The 25,771-nt window shown below is 47.2% G+C and overlaps 1 protein-coding gene across 1 annotated transcript; it reads right to left on the reverse strand.

Annotated features, from left to right (window-relative positions):
• UCKL1 (uridine-cytidine kinase 1 like 1) lies at positions 1-25,771 on the reverse strand. Its single transcript, XM_066587607.1, is given in 16 exon segments — positions 1-114; positions 117-152; positions 384-540; positions 626-733; positions 5,692-5,814; positions 6,057-6,119; positions 9,029-9,122; positions 10,826-10,924; positions 13,664-13,683; positions 19,239-19,300; positions 19,379-19,568; positions 19,678-19,749; positions 20,740-20,910; positions 22,798-22,904; positions 24,307-24,494; positions 25,676-25,771. Coding segments are annotated over 16 exon segments (1,587 nt in total). The 5' UTR covers positions 25,741-25,771; the 3' UTR covers positions 1-82.

Genomic DNA, 25,771 nt, shown 5'->3' on the forward strand with positions numbered 1-25,771 from the left:
TTTTTTTTTTATTACTTAAAAAATAGGATTTCTTCCACAGAGACAATACGGAACAAGGATGTGAGGGAGGCGGGCGGGGGCGTCACATGGGGTCGTCCTCATCACTCCAGTCTGCGGGGCGTCTGTCCCAAAATACCGATCCCCAAAATTACCTGCACAGAAGACAAAATGTTATTTGGGTCCGGGCTGAGAGCCACATTGTTGGGGGCCCAACGTCTGAGACCCCCACGATCCAGAAGAGGACAGTGTGGTGATCGCCCATCCAGCAGGACCACGTGCCGTCATTATGGGGGGAGGCAGGGAATACTATACTGATCTGGGACGGCCAATGCCCACTGAGCCCCAAACACATAGGGAAGCCTCCATCATCCAGCAGGACGTACCAATCCCAGGGATGATCCGGAACAAGTCATTGACTTTCTTGTCCACGGCTGTGGTTAGAATCCGCACATGTGGGAACGCATACGCCACAGAATGCACCCCCAGCTCCGCCATCAGCAGCGACAGCAGGAAGATCTTGTCCTCCGGAACCTCGTGGTCCTATCAGGGGAAAACACGATGGAGGAACTGAGCGGGCAAAACACTGGATTATACGCGGAACATCTCCACATTACCCATCACTCACCAGCAAAACCCGGACGGCCATCATGGCTGCCGCTCCAGTGGACACCGTGCAGTCCATCAGAATAACGTGGTCCTCGCTGATGTCCTTCGGGAGTCTGAGATAATGTAACTGAGAGGAAGAGGAGGTCAAAATGGGTCAAACCAACAACACAAATCATCCGACCCATGAAAGGCGGTCCTGCTGTACCTACAGTAGTATACATAGGGGGGCAGTATTATAGTAGTTATATTCTTGTACATAGGGGGCAGTATTATAGTAGTTATATTCTTTGTACATAGGGGGCAGTATTATAGTAGTTATATTCTTGTACATAGGAGGCAGTATATAGTAGTTATATTATTGTACATAGGAGCAGTATTATAGTAGTTATATTCTTGTACATAGGGGGCAGTATTATAGTAGTTATATTCTTGTACATAGGGGCAGTATTATAGTAGTTATATTCTTGTACATAGGGAGCAGTATTATAGTAGTTATATTCTTGTACATAGGGGGCAGTATTATTGTAGTTATATTCTTGTACATAGAGGACAGTATTATAGTAGTTATATTCTTGTACATAGGAGCAGTATTATAGTAGTTATATTCTTGTACATAGGAGGCAGTATTATAGTAGGTATATTCTTGTACATAGGGGGCAGTATTATAGTAGTTATATCCGTTCTACATAGGGGGCAGTATTGTAGTGGTTATATTCTTGTACATAGGGGGCAGTATTATAGTAGTTATATTCTTGTACATAGGGGCAGTATTATAGTAGTTATATTCTTGTACATAGGAGGCAGTATTATAGTAGCTATATTCTTGTACATAGGGGGCAGTATTATAGTAGTTTTATTCTTGTACATAGGGGGCAGTATTATGGTAGTTATATTCTTGTACATAGGAGCAGTATTATAGTAGTTATATTCTTGTACATGGAGGCAGTATTATGGTAGTTATATTCTTGTACATAGGAGCAGTATTATAGTAGTTATATTCTTGTACATAGGAGGCAGTATTATTGTAGTTATATTCTTGTACATAGGGATAGTATTATAGTAGTTATATTCTTGTACATAGGAGGTAGTATTATAGTAGTTATATTCTTGTACATAGGGGGCAGTATTATAGTAGTTATATTCTTGTACATAGGGGGCAGTATTATAGTAGTTATATTCTTGTACATAGGAGGCAGTATTATAGTAGTTATATTATTGTACATAGGAGCAGTATTATAGTAGTTATATTCTTGTACATAGGGGGCAGTATTATAGTAGTTATATTCTTGTACATAGGGGCAGTATTATATTAGTTATATCCTTCTACATAGGGGGCAGTATTATAGTAGTTATATTCTTGTACATAGGGGCAGTATTATAGTAGTTATATTCTTGTACATAGGAGGCAGTATTATAGTAGCTATATTCTTGTACATAGGGGGCAGTATTATAGTAGTTTTATTCTTGTACATAGGGGGCAGTATTATGGTAGTTATATTCTTGTACATAGGAGCAGTATTATAGTAGTTATATTCTTGTACATGGAGGCAGTATTATGGTAGTTATATTCTTGTACATAGGAGCAGTATTATAGTAGTTATATTCTTGTACATAGGGGGCAGTATTATAGTAGTTGTATTCTTGTACATAGGGGGCAGTATTATAGTAGTTATATTCTTGTACATAGGAGGCAGTATTATTGTAGTTATATTCTTGTACATAGGGATAGTATTATAGTAGTTATATTCTTGTACATTGGAGGCAGTATTATAGTAGTTATATTCTTGTACATAGGGGGCAGTATTATAGTAGTTATATTCTTGTACATAGGGAGCAGTATTATAGTAGTTATATTCGTGTACATAGGGGGCAGTATTATAGTAGTTATATTCTTGTACATAGGGGGCAGTATTATAGTAGTTATATTCTTGTACATAGGGGGCAGTATTATAGTAGTTATATTCTTGTACATAGGGGACAGTATTATAGTAGTTATATTCTTGTATATAGGAGCAGTATTATAGTAGTTATATTATTGTACATAGGGGCAGTATTATAGTAGTTATATTCTTGTATATAGGAGCAGTATTATAGTAGTTATATTCTTGTACATAGGGGGCAGTATTATGGTAGTTATATTCTTGTACATTGGAGGCAGTATTATAGTAGTTATATTCTTGTACATAGGGGGCAGTATTATAGTAGTTATATTCTTGTACATAGGGAGCAGTATTATGGTAGTTATATTCTTGTACATAGGAGCAGTATTATAGTAGTTATATTCGTGTACAGAGGAGCAGTATTATAGTAGTTATATTCTTGTACATAGGAGGCAGTATTATAGTAGTTATATTCTTGTACATAGGGGGCAGTATTATAGTAGTTATATTCTTGTACATAGGGGGCGGTATTATAGTAGTTATATTCTTGTACATAGGGGGCAGTATTATAGTAGTTATATTCTTGTACATAGGAGGCGGTATTATAGTAGTTATATTCTTCTACATAGGGGACAGTATTATAGTAGTTATATTCTTGTATATCGGAGCAGTATTATAGTAGTTATATTATTGTACATAGGGGCAGTATTATAGTAGTTATATTCTTGTATATAGGAGCAGTATTATAGTAGTTATATTATTGTACTTAGGGGGCAGTGTTATAGTAGTTATATTCTTGTACATAGGGGGGGTAGTATTACAGTAGTTATATTCTTGTACATAGGGGGCAGTATTATAGTAGTTATATTCTTGTACATAGGGGGCAGTATTATAGTAGTTATATTCTTGTACATAGGGAGCAGTATTATAGTAGTTATATTCTTGTACATAGGGGGCAGTATTATAGTAGTTATATTCTTGTACATAGGGGGCAGTATTATAATAGTTATATTCTTGTACATAGGAGGCAGTATTATAGTAGTTATATTCTTGTACATAGGAGGCAGTATTATAGTAGTTATATTCTTGTACATAGGAGGCAGTATTATAGTAGTTATATTCTTGTACATAGAGGGCAGTATTATAGTAGTTATATTCTTGTACATAGGGGGCAGTATTATAATAGTTATATTCTTGTACATAGGAGGCAGTATTATAGTAGTTATATTCTTGTACATAGGAGGCAGTATTATAGTAGTTATATTCTTGTACATAGGAGGCAGTATTATAGTAGTTATATTCTTGTACATAAGGGGCGGTATTATAGTAGTTATATTCTTGTACATAGGGAGCAGTATTATAGTAGTTATTTTCTTGTACATAGGGGGCAGTAATATAGTAGTTATATTCTTGTACATAGGGGGCAGTAATATAGTAGTTATATTCTTGTACATAGGGGGCAGTATTATAGTAGTTATATTCTTGTACATAGCAGGCAGTATTATAGTAGTTATATTCTTGTACATAAGGGGGCAGTATTATAGTAGTTATATTCTTGTACATAGGGGGCAGTATTATAATAGTTATATTCTTGTACATAGGGGGCAGTATTATAGTAGTTATATTCTTGTACATAGGGAGCAGTATTATAGTAGGTCTATTCTTGTACATAGGGGGGCAGTATTATAGTAGTTATATTCTTGTACATAGGGGGCAGTATTATAGTAGTTATATTCATGTACATAGGGGGGCAGTATTATAGTAGCTATATTCTTGTACATAGGGGGCAGTATTATAGTAGCTATATTCTTGTACATAGGGGGCAGTATTATAGTAGTTACCTTCTTGTACATAGGAGCAGTATTATAGTAGCTATATTCTTGTACATAGGGGGCAGTATTATAGTAGTTATATTCTTGTACATAGGGGGCAGTATTATAGTAGTTATATTCTTGTACATAGGAGGCGGTATTATAGTAGTTATATTCTTCTACATAGGGGACAGTATTATAGTAGTTATATTCTTGTATATCGGAGCAGTATTATAGTAGTTATATTATTGTACATAGGGGCAGTATTATAGTAGTTATATTCTTGTATATAGGAGCAGTATTATAGTAGTTATATTATTGTACTTAGGGGGCAGTGTTATAGTAGTTATATTCTTGTACATAGGGGGGGTAGTATTACAGTAGTTATATTCTTGTACATAGGGGGCAGTATTATAGTAGTTATATTCTTGTACATAGGGGGCAGTATTATAGTAGTTATATTCTTGTACATAGGGAGCAGTATTATAGTAGTTATATTCTTGTACATAGGGGGCAGTATTATAGTAGTTATATTCTTGTACATAGGGGGCAGTATTATAATAGTTATATTCTTGTACATAGGAGGCAGTATTTTAGTAGTTATATTCTTGTACATAGGAGGCAGTATTATAGTAGTTATATTCTTGTACATAGGAGGCAGTATTATAGTAGTTATATTCTTGTACATAGAGGGCAGTATTATAGTAGTTATATTCTTGTACATAAGGGGCGGTATTATAGTAGTTATATTCTTGTACATAGGGAGCAGTATTATAGTAGTTATTTTCTTGTACATAGGGGGCAGTAATATAGTAGTTATATTCTTGTACATAGGGGGCAGTAATATAGTAGTTATATTCTTGTACATAGGGGGCAGTATTATAGTAGTTATATTCTTGTACATAGCAGGCAGTATTATAGTAGTTATATTCTTGTACATAAGGGGGCAGTATTATAGTAGTTATATTCTTGTACATAGGGGGCAGTATTATAATAGTTATATTCTTGTACATAGGGGGCAGTATTATAGTAGTTATATTCTTGTACATAGGGAGCAGTATTATAGTAGGTCTATTCTTGTACATAGGGGGGCAGTATTATAGTAGTTATATTCTTGTACATAGGGGGCAGTATTATAGTAGTTACCTTCTTGTACATAGGAGCAGTATTATAGTAGCTATATTCTTGTACATAGGGGGCAGTATTATAGTAGTTATATTCTTGTACATAGGGGGCAGTATTATAGTAGTTATATTTCTGTATGTAGGTGCAGGTGCAGTTTTATTAGTGTTTAGTGGACAGTAAATAATACTCTGCAAACTTCATGCCTTTCCTAATCTGCTTCATTGCCATTACAATTTTTCTCCCGATTGAGTGTTCCTATGAAATCTCACCTCTGGCTCCCCGGTGCTGGGGTTGGTCTGGATGAGAATGGTTCCAATCCTCACATCCTTACATACGGCTCTTAGCGCCGGCTCCATGGTTTCTCCAGCTCTTAGAATAGAGACTCCAGTTATCTGGGCCAGAAATGATAGAACTCAGATGCATGTGGATGCCCGTCTGGATTTGCCCTGCTGGACAACATCCAGACGGTGAATGATAACCATGTGCCACAAAGCAGCAGGAACACGTTGCTGCTTTGGTAATTTATTATTCTGCTGCTGCTGCCGCCACATGATATCATGGGTGGTCCAAACTTATTTTACAGGTGCGGCTTTTAAAGATAAACCTCAGCCCTCAGAATCCCCTCATCACTCACTCGTTTGCCGTCATACGTCCGTCCATGGTAGTCGTGTCCTTGTGGCGTTTGCACAGTGCAGCTCTATGGAAAAGGCAAAACGGAAAACCTTAGAAGAGCATAAATGTTGCATTCAAGTAAGAGACTACTAATGTACCCAGGGAGAGATAAGGGGTGCCATGCGTTGGTGCATCCGATCATACGGATATATACCATAGGAAGGAAGGACCAAGAGCTTATCCCCCTCCGGCTCAGTAGGAGACAATGATCCCTTTTCACTTGTTTATGGCCATTATACAACCGGGTGCAGGGGGTGAGCCGAGACCCTTTATCACAGGCCCTTTATCCATAGTGTTGGGCTGCCAACACCAATAACAGGGGCTATCAAAAGGACACAAAATATTTGATCCAGTAGTTCCACCTCCAGCCTGCTTCCCACACCAGGCCACGTTGTTTTGCATCTTCCTACCCTCTAGTACAGTGGTGGCGAACCTATGGCACGCGTGCCAGAGGCGGCACGCAGAGCCCTCCCTGCTCGCACGCGCCGCCATCGGCCGCTCACCGCCTTAGTGAATGCCTGCAGGGGCCGCGGCTCCCCTGCTGACATTCACTCAGCGCTGCTTTCTGTGCTGATCCTGGCGCACACTGAGTCAGTGTGCAGCTAGGATCCTTCTCCCCCCTCTTCCGACGTCTCCTACTTTGGTTCCGCAAGAGCAGGAGGAGAAGGCATCCAACAGCAGCACGCTGCCTTCAGTATGCACCTGGAATCAGGCAGAAGAGGAGCTGCGCTCCCACAAGGAGGAGGGGTAAGTATGTGGGGCAGGGGGCGGGCATTCTGACAGCTGGGAGAATCGGAGAATCGCTGGGGGGGAGGCATTATGACTGCTGGGAGAATCGCTAGCGGGGAAGGGGAGGCATGACTGCTGGGAGAATCGCTGGGGGGGAGGCATTAGGACTGCTGGGGGAACCGCTGGGGGGGGGGGGGGGGGGCAGGCATTAGGACTGCTGGGGGAACCACTGGGGGGGGGGGGGGGGGAGGCATTATGACTGCTGAGGGGACCGCTGGAGGGGGGGGGGGAGGCATTATGACTGCTGAGGGGACCGCTGGAGGGGGGGGGGGCGTATTATGATTGCTGGGGGAACCGCTTGAGGGGAGGGGGGCATTATTGCTGGCAGACAGCTGGGGGTGGCATTGTGACTGCTGGTGGACCACTGGGGGGGGGGGGGTAATATGACTGCTGGGGGACCGCTGGGGTATGTCACTATTACCACTGGAGGGGGTCACTATTATCGCTAAGAGGGCCACTATTACCACTGGGGCATGTTTACATGTGGCAGAAACTGCCAGGGCTGTTTCAAAATAGACAGGGTGTAGATTTTGACAACTTTTTGGATGCGGAAATGCTGCAGAATTTTCCACATCCAAAAAGCAGTCAGAATCTGCACCCTGTCTATTTTGAAGCAGCCCTGTCCTTTTTAGAACGACGGGGGTAAAATCATGTCGTGATAAGCCCCGCCCCCTGACGTGTTGGCACTTTGCGATACATAAGTTGGTTTTGGGTTGCAGTTTGGGCACTCGGTCTCTAAAAGGTTCGCCATCACTGCTCTAGTAGCTATTAGCGCAGGGCACTGGCCGTTCATCCCATTTCAATAATTAGGGTCCTTTTACACCGCGGATCATCTGTCCGTGCAGCCAGCGCTGACCAACAATACGCATGTCAGCCAGCGTTCATTCATTATGGTTACACGGGCTGATGATCTGCTGTATAGGGCAAGCAATCGTCAATACGACCGTTCATCAGCGCCCTGCTGTCATTGGTCGGCTCCCCATTCGCACAGAAATACGTGCGGCCGACCAATGAGCATTTGGATGAATAGCGAGGTGATCAGCTGACAGAGAGGCGCTTGTTGCTCGTTGGCTGATCACTGGAACATTTCCACGGCCCAACAATCGGGAAAACAAATGTTTTGGTGAATATTTGTGCCTGACCTTTGGGCCACGTAAAAGGCTGTTAAGCTAGCCCCCTTCTCAATCACATCTGGTACAAAGGAGGGGCTAAGCTGTTTGCCTCATTCCAAATCACTAAGCCAGCCCCCTGCATTGGCCGTGATGATGTCAATGCCTTTATACCACGTGACCCGGTGTTGGATGTAAGTGGAGGTGCCAGCAACGCTGAACCCGGACTGGTTAGTATTTCCCTCCCTGACTAACCCTCTTAAAGAAGTTGTTAAAATGCGGAAAAACCTGACTTTCTTTTAAGAACAGCGCCACCTTTATCCACAGGTTGTATGTGACACTACAGCTCCACCTTGTTTACTCCAGGCCTGATGCTGTTTCTTCAAGAAAGCAGTCAGTATTAGGCTAGGGCTACAAAGGGTCATGTGCCGCATGGCACCAAGATCACAACATCACATCTAAGGATAGTCTATGTGTTTGTGTCGCGACACTCCGTAACAGGACTGTCGCAAGAAATCCAAACCTGTTATATTTTGCTTAAAACAGCGTAAATTTTCCCCAACTGCTGCTCAGCTTAAGGCCACCAGCAAACGAACGGACTTGCCTTGCAAAATCCGCAGTCGGCATTTGCACCGCGGTTTCGCAGCAATTATTGCTCATAGTAGCCCCCGCCTGCGGAATCCGACCTGTTTGTGTGCAGGCGGCCTTAGGCTCTTTTACACGGACCGACAATCGGCCACAAACATTTGCCTGCCTGATCATCAGCTAACTGAATATGATGGCATAAAAAACAGTCATTCACCCTGGGGCATGCACTCTGTATAGCAATGATCGTAGGAATGATAGTTCATCCGCGTCCCGCTGATCGTCTGCTGGTATGAGTAACACGCTATTATATCGATCGCAGCTCTTCAGGCCGGCAGGGGATCGGGCGGTATACAAGGGCCTTCAGTTCCCACTAATGAATGAGGAGCAGGATCGGCAGGCGAGGGTCTTACATGGTGTAATTGTACCGATTTCCCCAATGATCACTCACCCTGAATGGAAGAAAGGACAGAGCGTGTTCTATCAGAAGCCTCATCAGCCGGCGAGAATAGAAGATGAATTCATCCCGGCTCGTCTCCTTGTTCCTGAATGGTGGAAAACACCAACATCTCCGCTCAGTCATAAATTAATTGTCTGGCAACATACTTTCCTAATAAAGCCTTATTATTAGTGTTCTTCACATTTTATCATGTTTCTGCACTCAGGGCCCCATAATGACAAAGTGACAACAGAATGGGAGAAATAGCTGGACAGGTTTAAGAATGAAAACCCCCCATTCTGCAGTGACATAAGTATTCACACCCCGTACTCAGCACTTCTTGGTTATGATGCCACAAGGTTTGCACCCCTGGATTTGGGGATTTCCTGCCCTCTGTCAGGTTGGATAGGGGCCGACTGTGGACGCCATTTTCAGGTCTCTCCAGAGATGTTGAATTGGGTTCAGGGCTCTGGCTAGGCCACTCAAGGACATTGTCTCTAAGCTCCTCCTGTGTTGTCTTGGCTGGGGTCTTAGGGTCATTGTCTTGTTGGCAGGCGACGCTTCTGCCCAGTCTGAGGTCCCTTGTTCTCTGGAACAGGTTTCCATTATCTCTGTACTTTGCCCTATTCGGCTTTCCAACCACCCTGACCAGTCTCCCCTCCCCCAGCATGATGCTCCACCACCAGGCTTCCATGTAGGGATGGTATTGGGCAGGTGATGAGTGGCATCTGGTTTCCATCCACCCTGACCGGTCTCCCCTCCCCCAGCATGATTCTCCGCCACCAGGCTTCCCTGTAGGGATGGTATTGGGCAGGTGATGAGCGGCGCCTGGTTTCCATCCACCCTGACCGGTCTCCGCTCCCCCAGCATGATGCTCCGCCACCAGGCTTCCCTGTAGGGATGGTATTGGGCAGTGATGAGCGGCGCCTGGTTTCCTACAGACAGAACACTAAGAATGGAGGCCAAAAAGTTCCATCTTGGTGTCATCAGAGCAGAGAATCTTGTTTCTCGCAGTCTGGGGGTCCTTTAGGTGTTTTTTGGTAACTTCAGGCGGCTCTCATGTCTCTTACTGAGGAGGCTTCTCTCCGGCCGCTCTGCCATGAAGCCCAGATTGGTGGAGGCTGCAGGATGGTCGACCTTCTGGAAGTTTCTCCCATCTGCACGCAGGATCTTTGGGCTCAGCCAGAGTGACCGTTGGGTTCTTTGTCACCTTTCTTACAAGACTCTTCTCCCCCAATGACTTAGTTTGATGGGTCGGGGGCTCTAGGAAGAGTCCCGGTTGTTCTTCCATGTAAGTATTATGGGGGCCGCTGGGCTCTTGGGAACTTTCAGGGCAGCAGAAAGGTTTTGTAGCTTCTCCAGATCTGCGCCTCCACACAATCCTGTCTCTGAGCCCTACAGGCAGGTCTGTCGTCCTCATGGCTTGGTTTTGGCTCCGATATGCATTGTGAGCGGTGATACCTTATATAGACAGGGGGTCTTATGTCCAATCAGCTGAATTTCCCACAGGTGGCTCCAGTCAAGGTGTAGAAACATGATGATGATCTAGAGAAATAGGAGACCCCAGAGCAGTGCAAAATGATTGTAATTTTTTTTTAAATAAAAAACTACGATTTCTCCCATTCTGTTGTCCCTTTGTCATTATGGGGTACTGAGTGCAGAACGATGGGGGGACACAAGGCCACAACATAAAATGTAAAAAAGTCTGAAGACTTTCCAAATTCAGTGAATAATAGGTAGGAATTCTCCATCATTAAGGAAACAGAAGAGACGGAGCAGAGGAGTAGAGCAGACAGACGGATCACCTACCGTATAATCGTGTGCATGACGCTTACTTGGGGAGTCTCCTTCAAGACGCAGAGTGTCCTCGGAAGTGGCTGCGACTGATGTGCAGAGGCCAAGGCGGCCCTAGTGTCGGAAGAAGAGGCACAAGTGAGATCAGGGACATGCGGTAGTCTACGGTTATTAGTGCCAAGCCTACCATCCACCAGTGCCAAGCAAGCCACCCCCAATACACTCCAACACATGCACAGCTGTTGAAAAGGGTAAGTCGTTGCTACCTTGTGACTGTCACAGTCCTACGCCGACGACTGATCTACAGCCTTCACAGCCTATAGTATACCCCTCGTATCCTCCACACTCATTGCAACTAAAAAACCTGGGGTGAGGATTGTGCGTAGCGCCAGGAGCGCGCCTGATAGCGTGTGCAGCCTTTACTTCCTCTTCTCGCCTCACACGGCAGCAGCAGGATGAAGGGATGGCTCTTGCGTTAGCGATCAAGTTGGGGGGGGGGGGCGCCTAACATGACTTGGCACCTGTGCCATTATGATGCTACCAGATGTACCCACCATGATTGGGACGGGTGTGTGCTGTATGGTTGCACATGCAGCCACTACATACAGTTCCCCTAAGGACTTATTCAGACATATGTAAGTCCATGTTGCATCCGTGTGCGCTGTGTGACCATTTTTATTTCCGTTTGTCATCTTATTTTTTTTCTTTGGCGCAAAAATAAGTGGAAGGAGGACAATTTTTTTTATCTACCATCACTTTTTTTAATTTTTTTTACTCCCATTAACTTGAATAGGTGACAGCCATCTGAGACATCCGCCCACAATAGGACCCTATGCTGTCCTCGTGGATGTGAACAACATCCATGTGAATAAGCCCTAGCCCATAATCTGACCGTAACGGGGCAGACAGACCTCAACACTCATCTAATGGCAGCTGCGGAGTTAATGCTCCACACCAATATATAACACCCATAAGATAAGTGTAGGGTCACCTATATACATTACTTTACAACTTTTCCTCTAACTTCGATTCAGACAGGGAAGAGGCGGTGTACCGGGGATATCTGGATATTTCTAGTGTACAGAGAGGGACGATCGGCCATCTCCAGTCCTCTACGGCTGGTATACGGCACCGGTCCTGGCGATGTGCTATACAAGGAAGAACTACCTAAGTATAGCCACGGGATCGCAGGGAGTTACTTAAAAGGGTGTCTGCAATTAGGTCGTATGTACATTATAGAGGGGGTGCTAACCCTATACAGTGGGAATACCCCATTAATGTTGTACGTAAGGACCCACAAGCCATCAATGACTATAAGCTGATCCCATCTACAGTGCAGATCACAAAGCTATAGATCATACAGACACTGAACCAGCAGGGGGATGATAGAACTGTGAACTCAGAGTTGCCCTGTTTTTGACGTAGTTATAGATAAGGGCGAGAGGTTTTAGCTCAAGATCAGTGCAAAAAAGGAGGATTATATACTGAATGGCCCCTTTATTGGAGCTCCTGTTCCTCTCACAATTACGCCTCAGTGAATGGAAATTCTCCCCGTGACCCCGGAGCATAAAATCATAAGACCAGCTTTCCATGGATCAGTTTCGGTGTGAATCCACATTAGATGGGGGAATCCAGCGATCGGAGCGACTTCCAACGAGGCCCGGTCATCGGTGCTGGACTAGCCAGGGGCTCACTGCCAACCGCAGGGGGTTGTCTTGGGATGTAATGGTGTGAAGAGGGAATTCTGTGGATGGGACCAATTTGTCACAGAAAGGGGTCAGAGGAGGATGTCAGGAATGACTTAAAGTGAAAACAAATGCCAAAGGCCTTAACCCCGTCACCAAGTGACCTAAAATAACTTATTGGATATAAGTTTAAATTCACTTGCTCAAGTTAAAAAAAATCCAGATTCCCGACTGCCGGGGACTAATAGGGACTCATTGGGTAAGTCACCCGCATGAGAGAACAAGTTTGCCCATTTCGCAGGTACATGAGTGAAAGGGTCAAACTCCCTCCACAATATAGGAAACGGTTCGAAATATATGATCACAGGGAAAAGGATCATACATAATATAAGATGAGCGACTGCCCTACGCTCCCTCCGAACCGAGCGGACGACTCAAACTCCCTCCTCAGTATCAAGGGGAATCATTAAATCAGCACTCAGGGCAGAGGGCGAAGCACAGCCAAGCAAACTGTGCCGAAAACACTGCTGACAGCCTCCCAACATGTTCCACCATCTCTGGGGCGTCCGCAGGGGATGTCAAGACTAAGCCTTAATATTATATTAGCAGACGACCAGTCCCAGCGCCATTGTGTCTAAGAGAAACAGGAAGGCGAGACGCCAGCGGGAAAACCAGCGCAAAACTTGTACCACCGAGCAGCGGAAAAACATCTCCTGGCCAGATGGACCCAGATTTCTGTTGCTCCGTGCTGATGGGAGGTCAGAATTTGGCACAAGCAGCATGAATCGCTGACCCCTTCCTGTCAGCCGGTCAGAACATGTCAGCACCGCCATCTAATCTGCAGCAACTACAAGAAGCTTCCTGTCCGCAGGGGCCGATATTCCTGCAGAACGATTTCATCCCCTAGATTGCTGCAGTTCTGAAGGCCAAAGGAGTCCAGCGCTACTAGATGGGGGTCTTATAAAGGGGCCGTCCAGTGTATGCAGAGTATACCTAGAAGAAAAGCGATGTATACAGGTGAGCCGGCGCTCTATAGACGACATACGAAACACAAATCACATAGGCGGACATGCTGGTGGGTTAAGCAGGGTGAGATCAGCGGCTGCACACAGAGCACACGAGGGGTTAATGGAGGTGAAGGCACACGCAGCCTGAACACGGATCTCACATGTCCCAGCGTAGCTTCCTCTGCCCAGAATACACACAGGGATGAGTGAGGGGACGAGGGGCACATAGAGGGGAGAAAGGAAAGCAATCGGCAGTGAGGGAAGAAGTTCTGGCCGACTCCGCGATTCCTGATATGTAACCGTCATATTGTCGGCACGGACGGACGGCGAGCAGCGCGGCGCACATTACTGCACTGCAATACAACATCTTCCAAGGAGGAAGTACTAAAAATGGTGGTTGACGTCCCGTTACTGATGAGCCGCTGTATCCAAGCCCGTCAGGTATATTACAGCCACACAGGACTACTCTCCCCATCATCTAATGTAACCAACTACAGGGACAAAGTGCTGCTGAGCTGCGTATCTAATCCTATCCTGTGTGATACTGTCTGTTCAGTGGTGTATCTAATCTTATCACGTGTGACACTATATGCCTGAGCTCTGCATCTACCATATGTGATACTGCTGTATCTAATCCTGTGTGGTACAGTCTGTTGTATCTAATCCTGTGTGGTACAGTTTCGCCCGCCCGTGTATCTCGCACGCTGTACGGCCGCTCTGCTCTTCTGCGGTTCTCACCGATCTCTATCTCAAATAATGAAAGTCTGTAAATAGCAGGCGGGGGGCGCCGCGTCCAGGCGAGCAGATAGATGTGACAGGAAGCCTCCTGGGGGCGGCGATGAGAGGAAGAAGCGGGGGCCGCTTCCTGCTCTCACCACACAGCCTGACCAAGAGTGGAAAAATACCCCAACGCCCCCGTGTGAGACCGCCAGAGACACGGAGGGGAGAGATACGTGAAAGACACAGTACTGTCGCAGGTTTCACCAAACAGGTGCAAAAGGGAAGACGTCCCAGCGGGGCGCGGACCCCATCTCTCCAACTCCCTGCATCCTCACAGGGGGCCTAACGAGTGCCCGACGGAGGGAACAGGACAGGGTGCCTGCCGCCAAGCCGCGCCACTTCTCCACTGGCAGCCCAACCCAGCTGCGGCTCTAGGCACGCTTTGTAGTATTGGCCGGGCTCACGCGAACGGGTTGGATTCCGGCTGGGAGCCCGCCGGTGACCCTGCGGACCTGTTTAAACTGTATTCCGAGTCACCGCGGCGGCTCACAGGCGGCAGTACAGTTTTTTTTCCATGCTTGCATTTCCCGCGCCATCGCTTAGCGACACGCGGGTATCCGCAGCCCATACACAATGTTAATGGCTTATATGATGCGGGTCGGGCGGCCTCCATTGACTTCAATAGAGGCCGTCTGTATGGAGTTCGTGACAAAAATAAGCACGCTGAGGTTTTTCTTCTGCTCGCAGAATACGCAATTCGTATCCGTGAGTGTGAAGGTAAAAAAAAAATCAAAACTACATGCCATTCATTGCCCGGGTTTTGCCGTGGAAATTCCACATGGACGGCGATCTCAGATTCTGCAATTAGAAGACCCCTCCTACATGGAGTCGTCACCCACGGCGCACCACAGGATAGGCATATGGCGGCCATTGGGAAAAAAAACCATTTACTGCATATTCTATGTTTTTTTACTCCATTCACATAGTAAAGCGCAACACGATCCTACGGATATTATACTGCAACGAAAAAAGGGTAGCAGCTCCGCGTGCGACAATCAAACAGCCCTTTGGCATACGCTGCGCCCATGTAAGCCATACGCCTGGAACTTTCCGGCCAGCTACGCCAAAAGTATTCACAAGATGAAGTGTGAACAGAGCCGTGAGCTGGGACTAAACCGCGACAGATGTATCCTTCGCCAAACGAGCGTTCTGGGTGTCACATTGAATATTTGGCGCCTTACACTGTTTGCGGAGCCCATTGTAATCTACTGACCGCAGGGTTATGTAAATGGCACGGGCGCACCACAATGATGACGTAGCACGCCGCAGGAGGCAAGATAAAGACTACATCCGTATTTCCGGCAGGCTGGCTGTTGGCGCCTCTCTACGTACCCGTCCGCTCGATGGTTCGGTGGGCTGGAGTAATATCACTGCCTTCTGCCACAGGATCTGCCAATTCCTGATCACACTTCGGTTTTTCAAAATGGCTGCCCCTCTCTCCTCACCACCCAGTGCACCAGTAATCTGATGAACCTCATGCTCTTTCTGATTGGCTAGTGCTGCTCACGTGAGCTGAGCTGGCCAATCACAGAGCAGGTGTAGTGCATACATGGAGTAGTCAGAGAACCAGTGTGGCCATCTTGGAAGACAGAAGAGGAGCCGGGAACCGACTGTTCAACATCAGAAAGTCGCAAAGGAGGAGCAGAACATAAAATTAGCCCCCCCCCCCCAGACATTCTGCCTCCTTTATGTGTAAACTGAATGTCCAAAAGTTTTTGGAGTCATTTCTCAATATATCAATAGTCATCAGAGATCCAATTTTTTTCTGATACAGAGCTCCAAATACCCAGCGCAGTTATAGGATTAGATTCTATGTGCCTACAACCACCACTAGAGGGAGCTCACTGTATACATGTGTACTAAAAAGAGTATGCAGTGGGCTCCCTCTAGTGGTGGCTGCAGGCAGAGAGAATTTATCTCCATGCTCATGCAGAGGATTTGGAGCTCTGTCCCTGAATAGGATATGTTGACACGGCGAACGGAAGTCCACAGAGCATAATCTGCATTAGACGTTGGTGCAGGTTTTGATGTGAATTTTACCCCCTCATTTGAAGAGGTGGAATCGGCGCCGCAAACCTGCTGCTAGAAGTAACTTGCTGGCGAGTTACATTCTGCTCTGCAGATCGATTACCGCACAGAGTAAGGCCTCCTTCCCACGAGCGTGACGGGCTCCGCCGCGTAATATTACGCTGTGAAGCCCGTCACGGCGCCCCCCAGAGCCCCTATACTTACCTGTGGGAGATAGCGTGAAATTGTTTCCCCGCCCACCGCCGCCGCGTCACCGCCCACCGCCGCCGCGTCACCGGCCGTGTCACGTGACGCGGCCGGCCGCGTCATATTACGCGCGGCGGTGGGCGGGAAAGCGTTTTTTCACGCTATCTGCCGCTGGTTACAGCGGGAGATAGCGTGAACGGACGGCTTCCATTGACTGCAATGGAAGCCGTCAGTGCGTACAGCCCGTCCTCACCCGCAGAAAATAGAGCATGCTGCGGGTGAGGACGGGAGAAATCGCGGTGCGTAATTCCGCGGTGGAATTACGCATCGTGAGCATTGTGCTATTAGGTTTAATAGAACCTAATAGCTGCGGGCAACGCAGCGGATTTTCGCCGCGAATTACGCGGCGGAAATCCGTTCGTGGGAAGGAAGCCTTAGTGGGTGGATGACATTTTTTAAGGGCTCCCCCACACTTGTGTTTTCGGTGCATTGAGTTGCGTTTTTAACATTAGAAAGTCCCATTGACAATCGCATTAGCAAAAAACGCAACGTTACAAAAACCCAAGTGTGTGTGAGCCCCAATTCTCATCCACTTTGCTGCTCCTGTAAATGTTGCAGATTTTAGGTGCAGACGGTCTGCACAGAACATCCGGCGCAAATCTGCCCCGTGTGAACAAGGCCTAAAGTAGACAAGGCCAAACTCACACTGCAGTGGCCTTCTATAGCCAGGGATTGGCTGCAACAGTCACATGTCCTGGTCAGCCGCAGCCAGGAAGGACAGCGTGTTTGTAAAGCAATTTTAAGTTATGGGAAAACCCATTTAAGGCCCCCCTCCCCCCACACATTAGAAGTCAAACCATGATGGTGAAAACTGTTGCAACAAAATCTACCGTGTGCGAATATATAATATAATAGTCTACACTGACTGACCCCTTTATCAGCCCCCATATAGTAGCGTTGGACTCCTTTGGCCTTCAGAGCAATTCGTCATTGTGTAGATCCCACGTGGTGATGAAATCGTTCTGCAGAAATATCGGCCCCTGCGGACAGGAAGCTTCTTGTACTTGCCGCAGATTAGATGGTGGTGCTGACATGTTCTGACCAGCTGACAGGAAGGGGTCAGCGATTCATGCTGCTTGTTCCAAATTCTGACCTCCCATCAGCAACAGAAATCTGGATCCATCTGACCAGGAGATGTTTTTCCGCTGCTCAGTGATACAAGTTTTGCGCTCTTTTGCTCGCTGGAGTCTTTCTGTTTCTCTTAGAAACAATGGCGCTGGAACTGGTCGTCTGCTGTTATAGCTCATCCGTGCCAAGGAACGGCGAGCTTTGCGTTCAAACACATTAGTTGGCAGCCTGTTGCTCAGAACGATTCCTGACATCCTCCTCCGATCCCTTTCGGTGATGAGTTGGTTCCATCTACAGAATCCCCTTTCGCTGGATGTTTTTCTCGATCGCGCCATTCTCGGTGTACTCTCCACACTGTTACATCAGAAAACCCTCTGCAGTTGGCAGTGAGACCCCGGCTAGTCTAGCACTGATGACCGGCCTCATTGGAAGTCGCTCCGATCGCTGGATTTTCCCATCTAATGTGGATTCACACTGAGACTGATCCGCGGAAAACTTGTCATGTGATTTTATGTCACCCTCCGAGGTCACGGGGAGAATTACCATACGGGGAAGGCCAATCATGAGACGGCCGGGGCTCTAATAAAGGGGCCAGTCACTGTTTATAGACTATACATGTTGCTACATAGAAGTTGAAAGTAAATCTGATTGTTTTGGCATCTGTAAGGCTGTAATGTCCCCATCTCCACCATCATGGGAGCCGCCACACGTAATATCGGGTATATTGATAGCACAATTCTCAGAATGAACTAGCTTTCCACAGGAAGCGCTGACCAACAGAGCAGCAACAGCAAACAGCTGCAGGTCTCTTACCTGACACTGATCTCCCTCTGCAGCGATGGGACAGACATACAGACAGGGTGAAGAGGACACAGATAGACAGACAAAGTGCAACTACTGGAAGCCCCAAAGCTCCTCGGCAGCACTGAGGGAAGTCCTGAGTAACCCGGCGCACCCCTCCATGTACTCTCTCAATGGTTACAAACACTATGGACTGCTGATTACACTTGGTAGCCTTATTGGCTATGGATGTCTATAACACGGCAGTGTGGCAAACTGGGGTCTCCGTCACATTAGTCTCTTCCATGTCGTACTCTGCGTCCCCAGCTCGTCGTGGCTACAGCAGCGACACAAAAGATCTCGCGCCCTTGTGCAATGTATGCAGCAAATATCTCACTTGGTCCTTTAGAGGGGTACTCTGACCTCATTCATTTGTGGAAACTGGCATAGTCCCTGTTGGGCATTTATGGCACATCCTGTGAGCTAAGGTGGGAATACCCCTTTAAAGGGTTTGTACCGAAAATTCTGATCAGTAGGGGTGTCACTGCTGAGACCTTCACCAATCCCAAGATAGGGGGTCCTGTGCCCTCTTTGTCTCACCACTGCAAGGTTGCTGCACTCACCCGCAGGGACGTCAGATTGGATAGAGTGTGGGGGGGAGGTATAAAAGGGGGACACAGGACCCCTTTTCTCAGGATTGGTTGGGTCTCAGCAGCAAGACCTCCACTGATTAGACTTTTATCACCTATTCTACGGATAGGCAATAAGTTGTGTTTGGTACGACCCCTTTCAGTTTTGACGCTGCGTCCGGTCCCAGTTCTCATTTTCACTCACCTCCTCCAGTTGACTATGTACGTGTTGCACAATCAAGTCAATGGCGACTGTATTACCGCTACCTGAAAGACATGGACAAGGGACAACTTTGTAGTTGCCCGACTCACGGTTATCCAACCCTGGTTATATCCCCGCCATACCTCTAGGCACAACAATATCTGCAAGGCGCATAGTGGGTTGTATGTACTGGTCAAAAGCAGGTTTCACAAAGGCATGGTACTGCTTGAGGACTCCTTCAATGTCTCGCCCTCTTTCAGAGATGTCCCTCCGAAGCCTCCGGACCAGGCGGATATCGGAATCTGTGTCGACAAAAATCTTCATGTCTAGCAGCTGCAATGAAAACAGACAACGCCTAAGTGATGGGGCCAGACAAGTATATAGCAGCTGTACTATATATACATGCATATAGTAAGTCTAACGCCCACAATAGCGTACATACCTTCAGAAGTTCAGCATGTGCGAATGCCATGATCCCTTCAAATATGACCACGTTGGCTCCATAAAGGGTTTTCTAATGAAAATAATTATAAATATGATCACTAAGATGAAAATAACGAGTACAAAATATCAGAGGTCTCTCCAAAGACGCTGGCCGAAACCTTTATCATCTAGCCAATATATATACTGAATAGCCCCTTTATTAGAGCCCCGACCCTCTCACAATTGGCGCTTCCCTGTACGGTAATTCTCCCCGTGACCCCGGAGTGCGGCATAAAATCACATGACCAGTTTTCCGTGGATCAGTTTCAGTGTGAATCCACATTAGATGGGAAAATCCAGCGATCTGAGCGACTTCCAACGAGGCCGGTCATCGGTGATAGACTAGCCAGGGTCTCACTGCCAACCGTGGGGGTTTTTATCATACAATGGTGTGGAGAGTATACAGAGAATGGCGCAAACGAGGAAAAATATCCAACGAAAGGAGATCCTATGGATGGAAACAATTTGTCACCAAAAGGGGTCGGAGGAGGATGTCAGGAATCGTTCTGACCATCAGGCTGCACAGTCAGCTGAATACAACGCTGGAGCTCCAACGTGTCCGAACGCACAACTCGCCGTTCCTCCGCATGGATGGTATAACAGCAGAAGACCAATGCCAGCGCCATTGTGTCTAACAGAAACAGAAAGACGAGACTCCAGGGAGCAAAAGAGCGCAAAACTTGTATCACTGAGCTGTGGAGAAACATCCCCTGGTCAGATGGATCCAGATTTCTGTTGCCCCGTGCTCATGGGAGTCAGAATTTGGTGCAAGCAGAATGAATCGCTGACCCCTTCCTGTCAGCTGGTCAGATCATGTCAGCACCTCCATCTAATCTGCAGCAACTAAAAGAAGCTTCCTGTCCGCAGGGGCTGAGATTCCTTTCATCACAATGAACTGCTGCGGAGTCAAACGTGCTACTAGATGGGGGTCTATTAAAGTGGCCATTCAGTGTAAAAAAATGTTAATGCTTGGAATTTCCCTTTAAATTGACCCCTAACAACTTCCCGTCCACCTCCTCACCCAATCTTTGGTTCGGCTGTGCGTGGTGAAGTCATACGTGGGGATTTTCACACTTTTTCCCTGTTTCAGCTTCTTCAAAGTACTGATCATTAACTCAAAGTCAAACGCGTCCGGGTGGTCAAAGTTATACTCGTTGCAAGCGGCCTGCGCTTCCTGCCCTTCCGTCAGAACCTGGGAGACAGAAAGAGAGAGATTACAGGTTAGAGGCACCCGAGGGCTGGACCACAGAATACATACGGAAGAACACGTCCCCCTATAGTAAATTAGACCACTGAAGACTTCCACAGCCATAGCCAACATCCTGCAGAACTATTCAACCTTTCAGAGTTTCCTGGATGAAGTAAACTTCATAAATGCCATTTTTAGGAGCTGCAAGACTGCCCACTGAATGGGGCAAACTTCCTAATGAGGTCTAGTAATAGGCAGTGCAAACTTTGACTACAGTCACTAAAGGTTTGTTGGTCTGGTTTGCGCCAGGATCTGCTCCAAACGTTTGGCACGATTTGGCCCATTTTTTGTGCACGGTGTTACATTTAGGCCGTGCATTTAATATGGCGAGCGTACGTCTGTATTCCTCCGATGGCTGTTGGGTCACTGAAGGCTTGGCATGAGCATGGCGCATCTGTGACCACTCCCAGACCGAGTGGCACTATATTAGAGCGCTTAAAGTCAGGATTCATTGCGCACGCTTGACCATCGGAGGGAGGACTTGGATGGTCGTATCATGGGGGCAGCAGTACTAATGCCAGGGGACACCATCATGTGCATCAGTGGTCATCAGCAGGCGGTATTGCAGCTCATTATCGCCCAGGCCGTCTGCCAATCGATCCTCAACAGCCCCTCCTCTCATGATGGACGTCTACAACTCCAATCAGAAGCCAGTGGAGGGGCTGTGAAGGAACAATTGGCAGAGAGCCTGGATGACTATGAGCTTCAAGACCGTCCATTGGACGGATTGCAGCTGATTTACATACAACGCATGGTGTATGTAAGTGTCCATATACCCCATCTGCCTGCACGTTCAGGGCAAAATGAGTTAGGGTCTTGCATGTCTGCATAGCGCCTGCCTACATTATGCTTCATTGAATGACGAAGGGGTTGTCCCACGTCTAGCTGTTTTGCTGCAGACAGCTCTGTACATTGCGCAGTGGCCTGGATTGGTATTGCAGGCTGAGTGCCATTTACTTTCATTAGGATTCAGCCTGCAGTACTAACTGTGGCCACTGTGCAATGTACAGAGCTGTCCGCTTCCTGCAGCATAGCAGATATAAGTGACATAACTGCTTTAAGGTGGCGTTTCTCTGGTCAAACTCGTCATGCAGTAGCTTGGTGCAAAGCCAGAGCACAAAGGAGAACCATGTCCATCACTACTTTCGGATATGAAGCACCATCTGACCTAGAAGGAATTGTCAGAATTAAATGAAGGTTTGTAACACGATTGTAACATTGATATAAGTAAGTGATTGCAGAAAACTAAACCCTTGTAGGGAGGCTCTAGTACCCTGTTGTACCACCTCTAGCTTGGATACAGGATGTGATACAGGTGGGCATGGAGGCTCTAGTACCCTGTTGTACCACCTCTAGCTTGGATACAGGATGTGATACAGGTGGGCATGGAGGCTTCAGTACCCTGTTGTACTGCCTCTAACTTGGATACAATTCATGGATACGACCATCCAGCTTCTCACATCCCAATAATGCGCCCCCCTCTGGTAACGGAGTGAAATCTCTCCTCTGCGTCGTAGAGACGACTAGTGGCCAACAAGCTCTACAAGCGGAAGAAGAGGTCACTGCACACAAGGAGCCTCCGAGAGCCTCTTATAGGCCAAGGGGGGAACCACTTTTAGGGCCTCCAGTGACAAGATTGTTCACTTAATCACTACAACTCTCATCATTTACAGATCTGCCTCAGATGGAACTGCAGGACGGGTTTTTCAGCAAAATGACAACTTCTTCTGAGGGCCGGATTTATTTTTGTTTTTTTTACAAAAACTGTATTTATAGCAATGAGAGTTCTTATTCCGTTCCCTTCTATTTCTCAGAAGAAGGATGATTTACCTTGTAGAAGGAATCCATGGATAGGAGAACCACCCAAGGAACATCCAAGGCTTCGATGATCATCCGGGCCACTGTGGTTTTCCCCGATGCGCTGCCACCGCCCAGACCTGCCAGACGAGACCATGACAAAAAGTGAGAAGCTGCAGAGGAAGCATAAACGGTGGATGAAACAGACAGCGCTCCGCCGCACGCGCCGGTCATCGCTGTCCTGGTAACGGAGGGATAGTTTTGGAGAGGAGAACGGAAAGGAGTTACTATCACAGCTGCTCCCTCCCAACATGTAAACCAGGGGTGTTCCATGGATGTCAGACAGCGGCGCACTCCATTATACAAGGCCCAAAAAGGGAACATTTAAATCGCACATCGGATCTAATGTAGGACGGCATCTCCAGACTCTTTCCCGTTGAGAACCTGCAAAGACAGCAAGGTGCTCCAAGACAAAAGCTACCGTTAGCCGGTAGAGTAAAAAGTTAAACCAAGTAATCTTGTAGATCTGAGACCTCTTAGTGGCCAACAAAAGAGATGAAGACTTGTGGATGGATCTGAAAGCTCGCTGTAACATCATCCCTTTCGTTGGCCAATAAGAGATCTCAGATCTACAAGATTACTTGGTTTAACTTAGAGACGGTCACCAAGTTATTGCACCCCTCTCTGAGTGATGTGTTGGCTGTGTGGATCTGTGCAGGAGTTTGGGGTACACTTGCACTTTATTGGAAGCAGCGAGACAGAACTAGTCCTGAATATTCATGAGCTGCAGCCACACCCACCCGCCCTCCAACCAATGATTGGCAGCTCTCTATTTATGCACAGTAATAGGCAGACAGCTGCCAAGCAGTGCCTGGAGGGCGGGGTGGGTGGAGCTAGCTGCAGCTCATGAATATCAAGGACTACTTTTGGTAGTACTCCATGTATGTGCTGCTGCTGGTAAAAGGCAAGTTTCTCCAAAACTACTGCACAGATACATACAACAGACATATCACTGCTATCAGTGTGACTGTCACCACCTTGTGCTGCCCTCGGATAGGGGTGGAAAAGATGGTGACAGTCCATTTAAATATCTGCCCCCGAACAGAAATCATCCAAGAACTGTACCCCGCCTAGACGTGATCAGATCTGGCACGCACAAAGCCGAACGGCGAGTCGCTCAGTGTAAACGGCAGCCGGTCCCTTTTTGACGACTGCTTGCTTACTGTGAATGGAGGGGAAGAACGCTCCCCGACTGCTCCACCGCCATGCCGGCAGCTCGGTCAGTGATACTCGCTCCTGTGTAGCAGCCAGCATCTATGGGACAATGTCAGCATTGTTTCCCCCGACAGCTCCTACCGTGTAAAAGGGCCATAAGATTCAGCCAGCAGTGCGTTCAATCGGCAGCGTCTCTCCACTCTGACCCATAGACAGCTGGACGATAATCTACAGGCTCACATTTGGCGCTTCCAGAAGGTTATCACGCAGCTTTCTCGGGTCCAGAAAGGTAACTATGCCTCGTTATACAGCGATACAACGTCTTACCGATGACAAAAGCCTCCTTAGACTGCGTCCCGTGCTCGTTGTACCACGGAGGCCGGCCGGCCGTGTAGATGGTCCTCTTGCTGGTTCGGAGGAGAGGGGGCTCCGACTTACACTGGCTGGTTGTTCGCCTTCGGCTGGAGCGTCCGGGGCTGAGGGGGGGCAGTAAGCCGTGGCCCGAGTCTGCGCTGCTGGGGACAACACAAGGAATGACACCGTCAGGGGAAGGACGAACTACCGATGGATATCTCTGCTGATCCGCACCCGCCGCTGGTACTATAAGGGGTCTTCCAGGAGCGTAAGGCTCAATGCCCACGGGCAGGTTTGATTTGCAGAGATCAAGTGGCTCATAGGGAAGCCTTAGGCGTCCGCACTTCATTTACCACCTGCGGATTTGATGAGGCCGCGCACGGATAATAAATCGCATCGCGCTCCATTTTACCGCGGATCACGCGTGGATGTGGCTCCATTCATCTCTATGGGAGCTTACGATCCGCAGTGCATCCGCAAATACATTTAAAGACATTTGCGGATTTGAAGGTTGAAATCAACTAGGGAGGTGGGGTTGCGCATTTTTTTTTCCCACGCAGATGATCCGCACGGAAAAAAAACAAAACCGCAATCCGCGATCTTCCGTAAGCAATAAAAAAAAAAATCTATTTAATGACTCGCAGCGCATCCGCTGCAGAAATCTGCATGAAAAATCTCTGTACGCCCGTGTTAAACGCGGTAACTCGCAGGTGATCAATTACATCGCCTTACGCAGTTCCACTCACATTAGTATGTTGGAATTGCGTAATACGCGAGCACAAATTAGAAAGCAGCATGTTCTGTTTTGCCGCGTATATACGCGAGATAGGGCCCTTTGTTCTCTATAGGCGCATATATATATATACGCCTACACGCAGTTACGTTGGGGAGCGTACAGGAAGTATAAACAAAGAGGTTTACTGCGCATGACTAGTACACGGTCATGTGCAGTACAATTTTGCTGCCATACGCGGACGTACGCAGGATTACGGCTGGCGCCAATGGGTTAATACAACGCGCGGGTTCTGTGCGGCACTCAGGCGATTTATCAGCCACGTATATACGGTGCTATAGAGATGGCAGACAGCGCTCGCCCGTACATCGGAGGGCAACAGGTGTATTTAGCGCGGGGAGGGGTGATAGTCATGTTAGGAGGTCGCAGGTCACATGATCCTCAAGGCATCATACGGTGTCTCCGTCACGGCTCAGTCCGGACACAGAAGAGGGCACAACTGGGCAGCGTGGCACTGCTGCACTACTTGAGATTGGCACTGCTGCCAGGAGGGCAGCACAATACATGGAAGACCCCACGACTCCATGCGAACCATCAAGTCGCACTCACCTGCTGTGAGCCCCCAGATTCCAGCACCCCGTCATGCCCGCGCCGGGACAGAGTGGCAGACTCATCCCGAGAGGCTCCTGCGCCCGTCCCCAAGAG

Source organism: Eleutherodactylus coqui, chromosome 13 (genome assembly GCF_035609145.1).
Source record: "Eleutherodactylus coqui strain aEleCoq1 chromosome 13, aEleCoq1.hap1, whole genome shotgun sequence".
Lineage (NCBI taxonomy): Eukaryota > Metazoa > Chordata > Amphibia > Anura > Eleutherodactylidae > Eleutherodactylus > Eleutherodactylus coqui.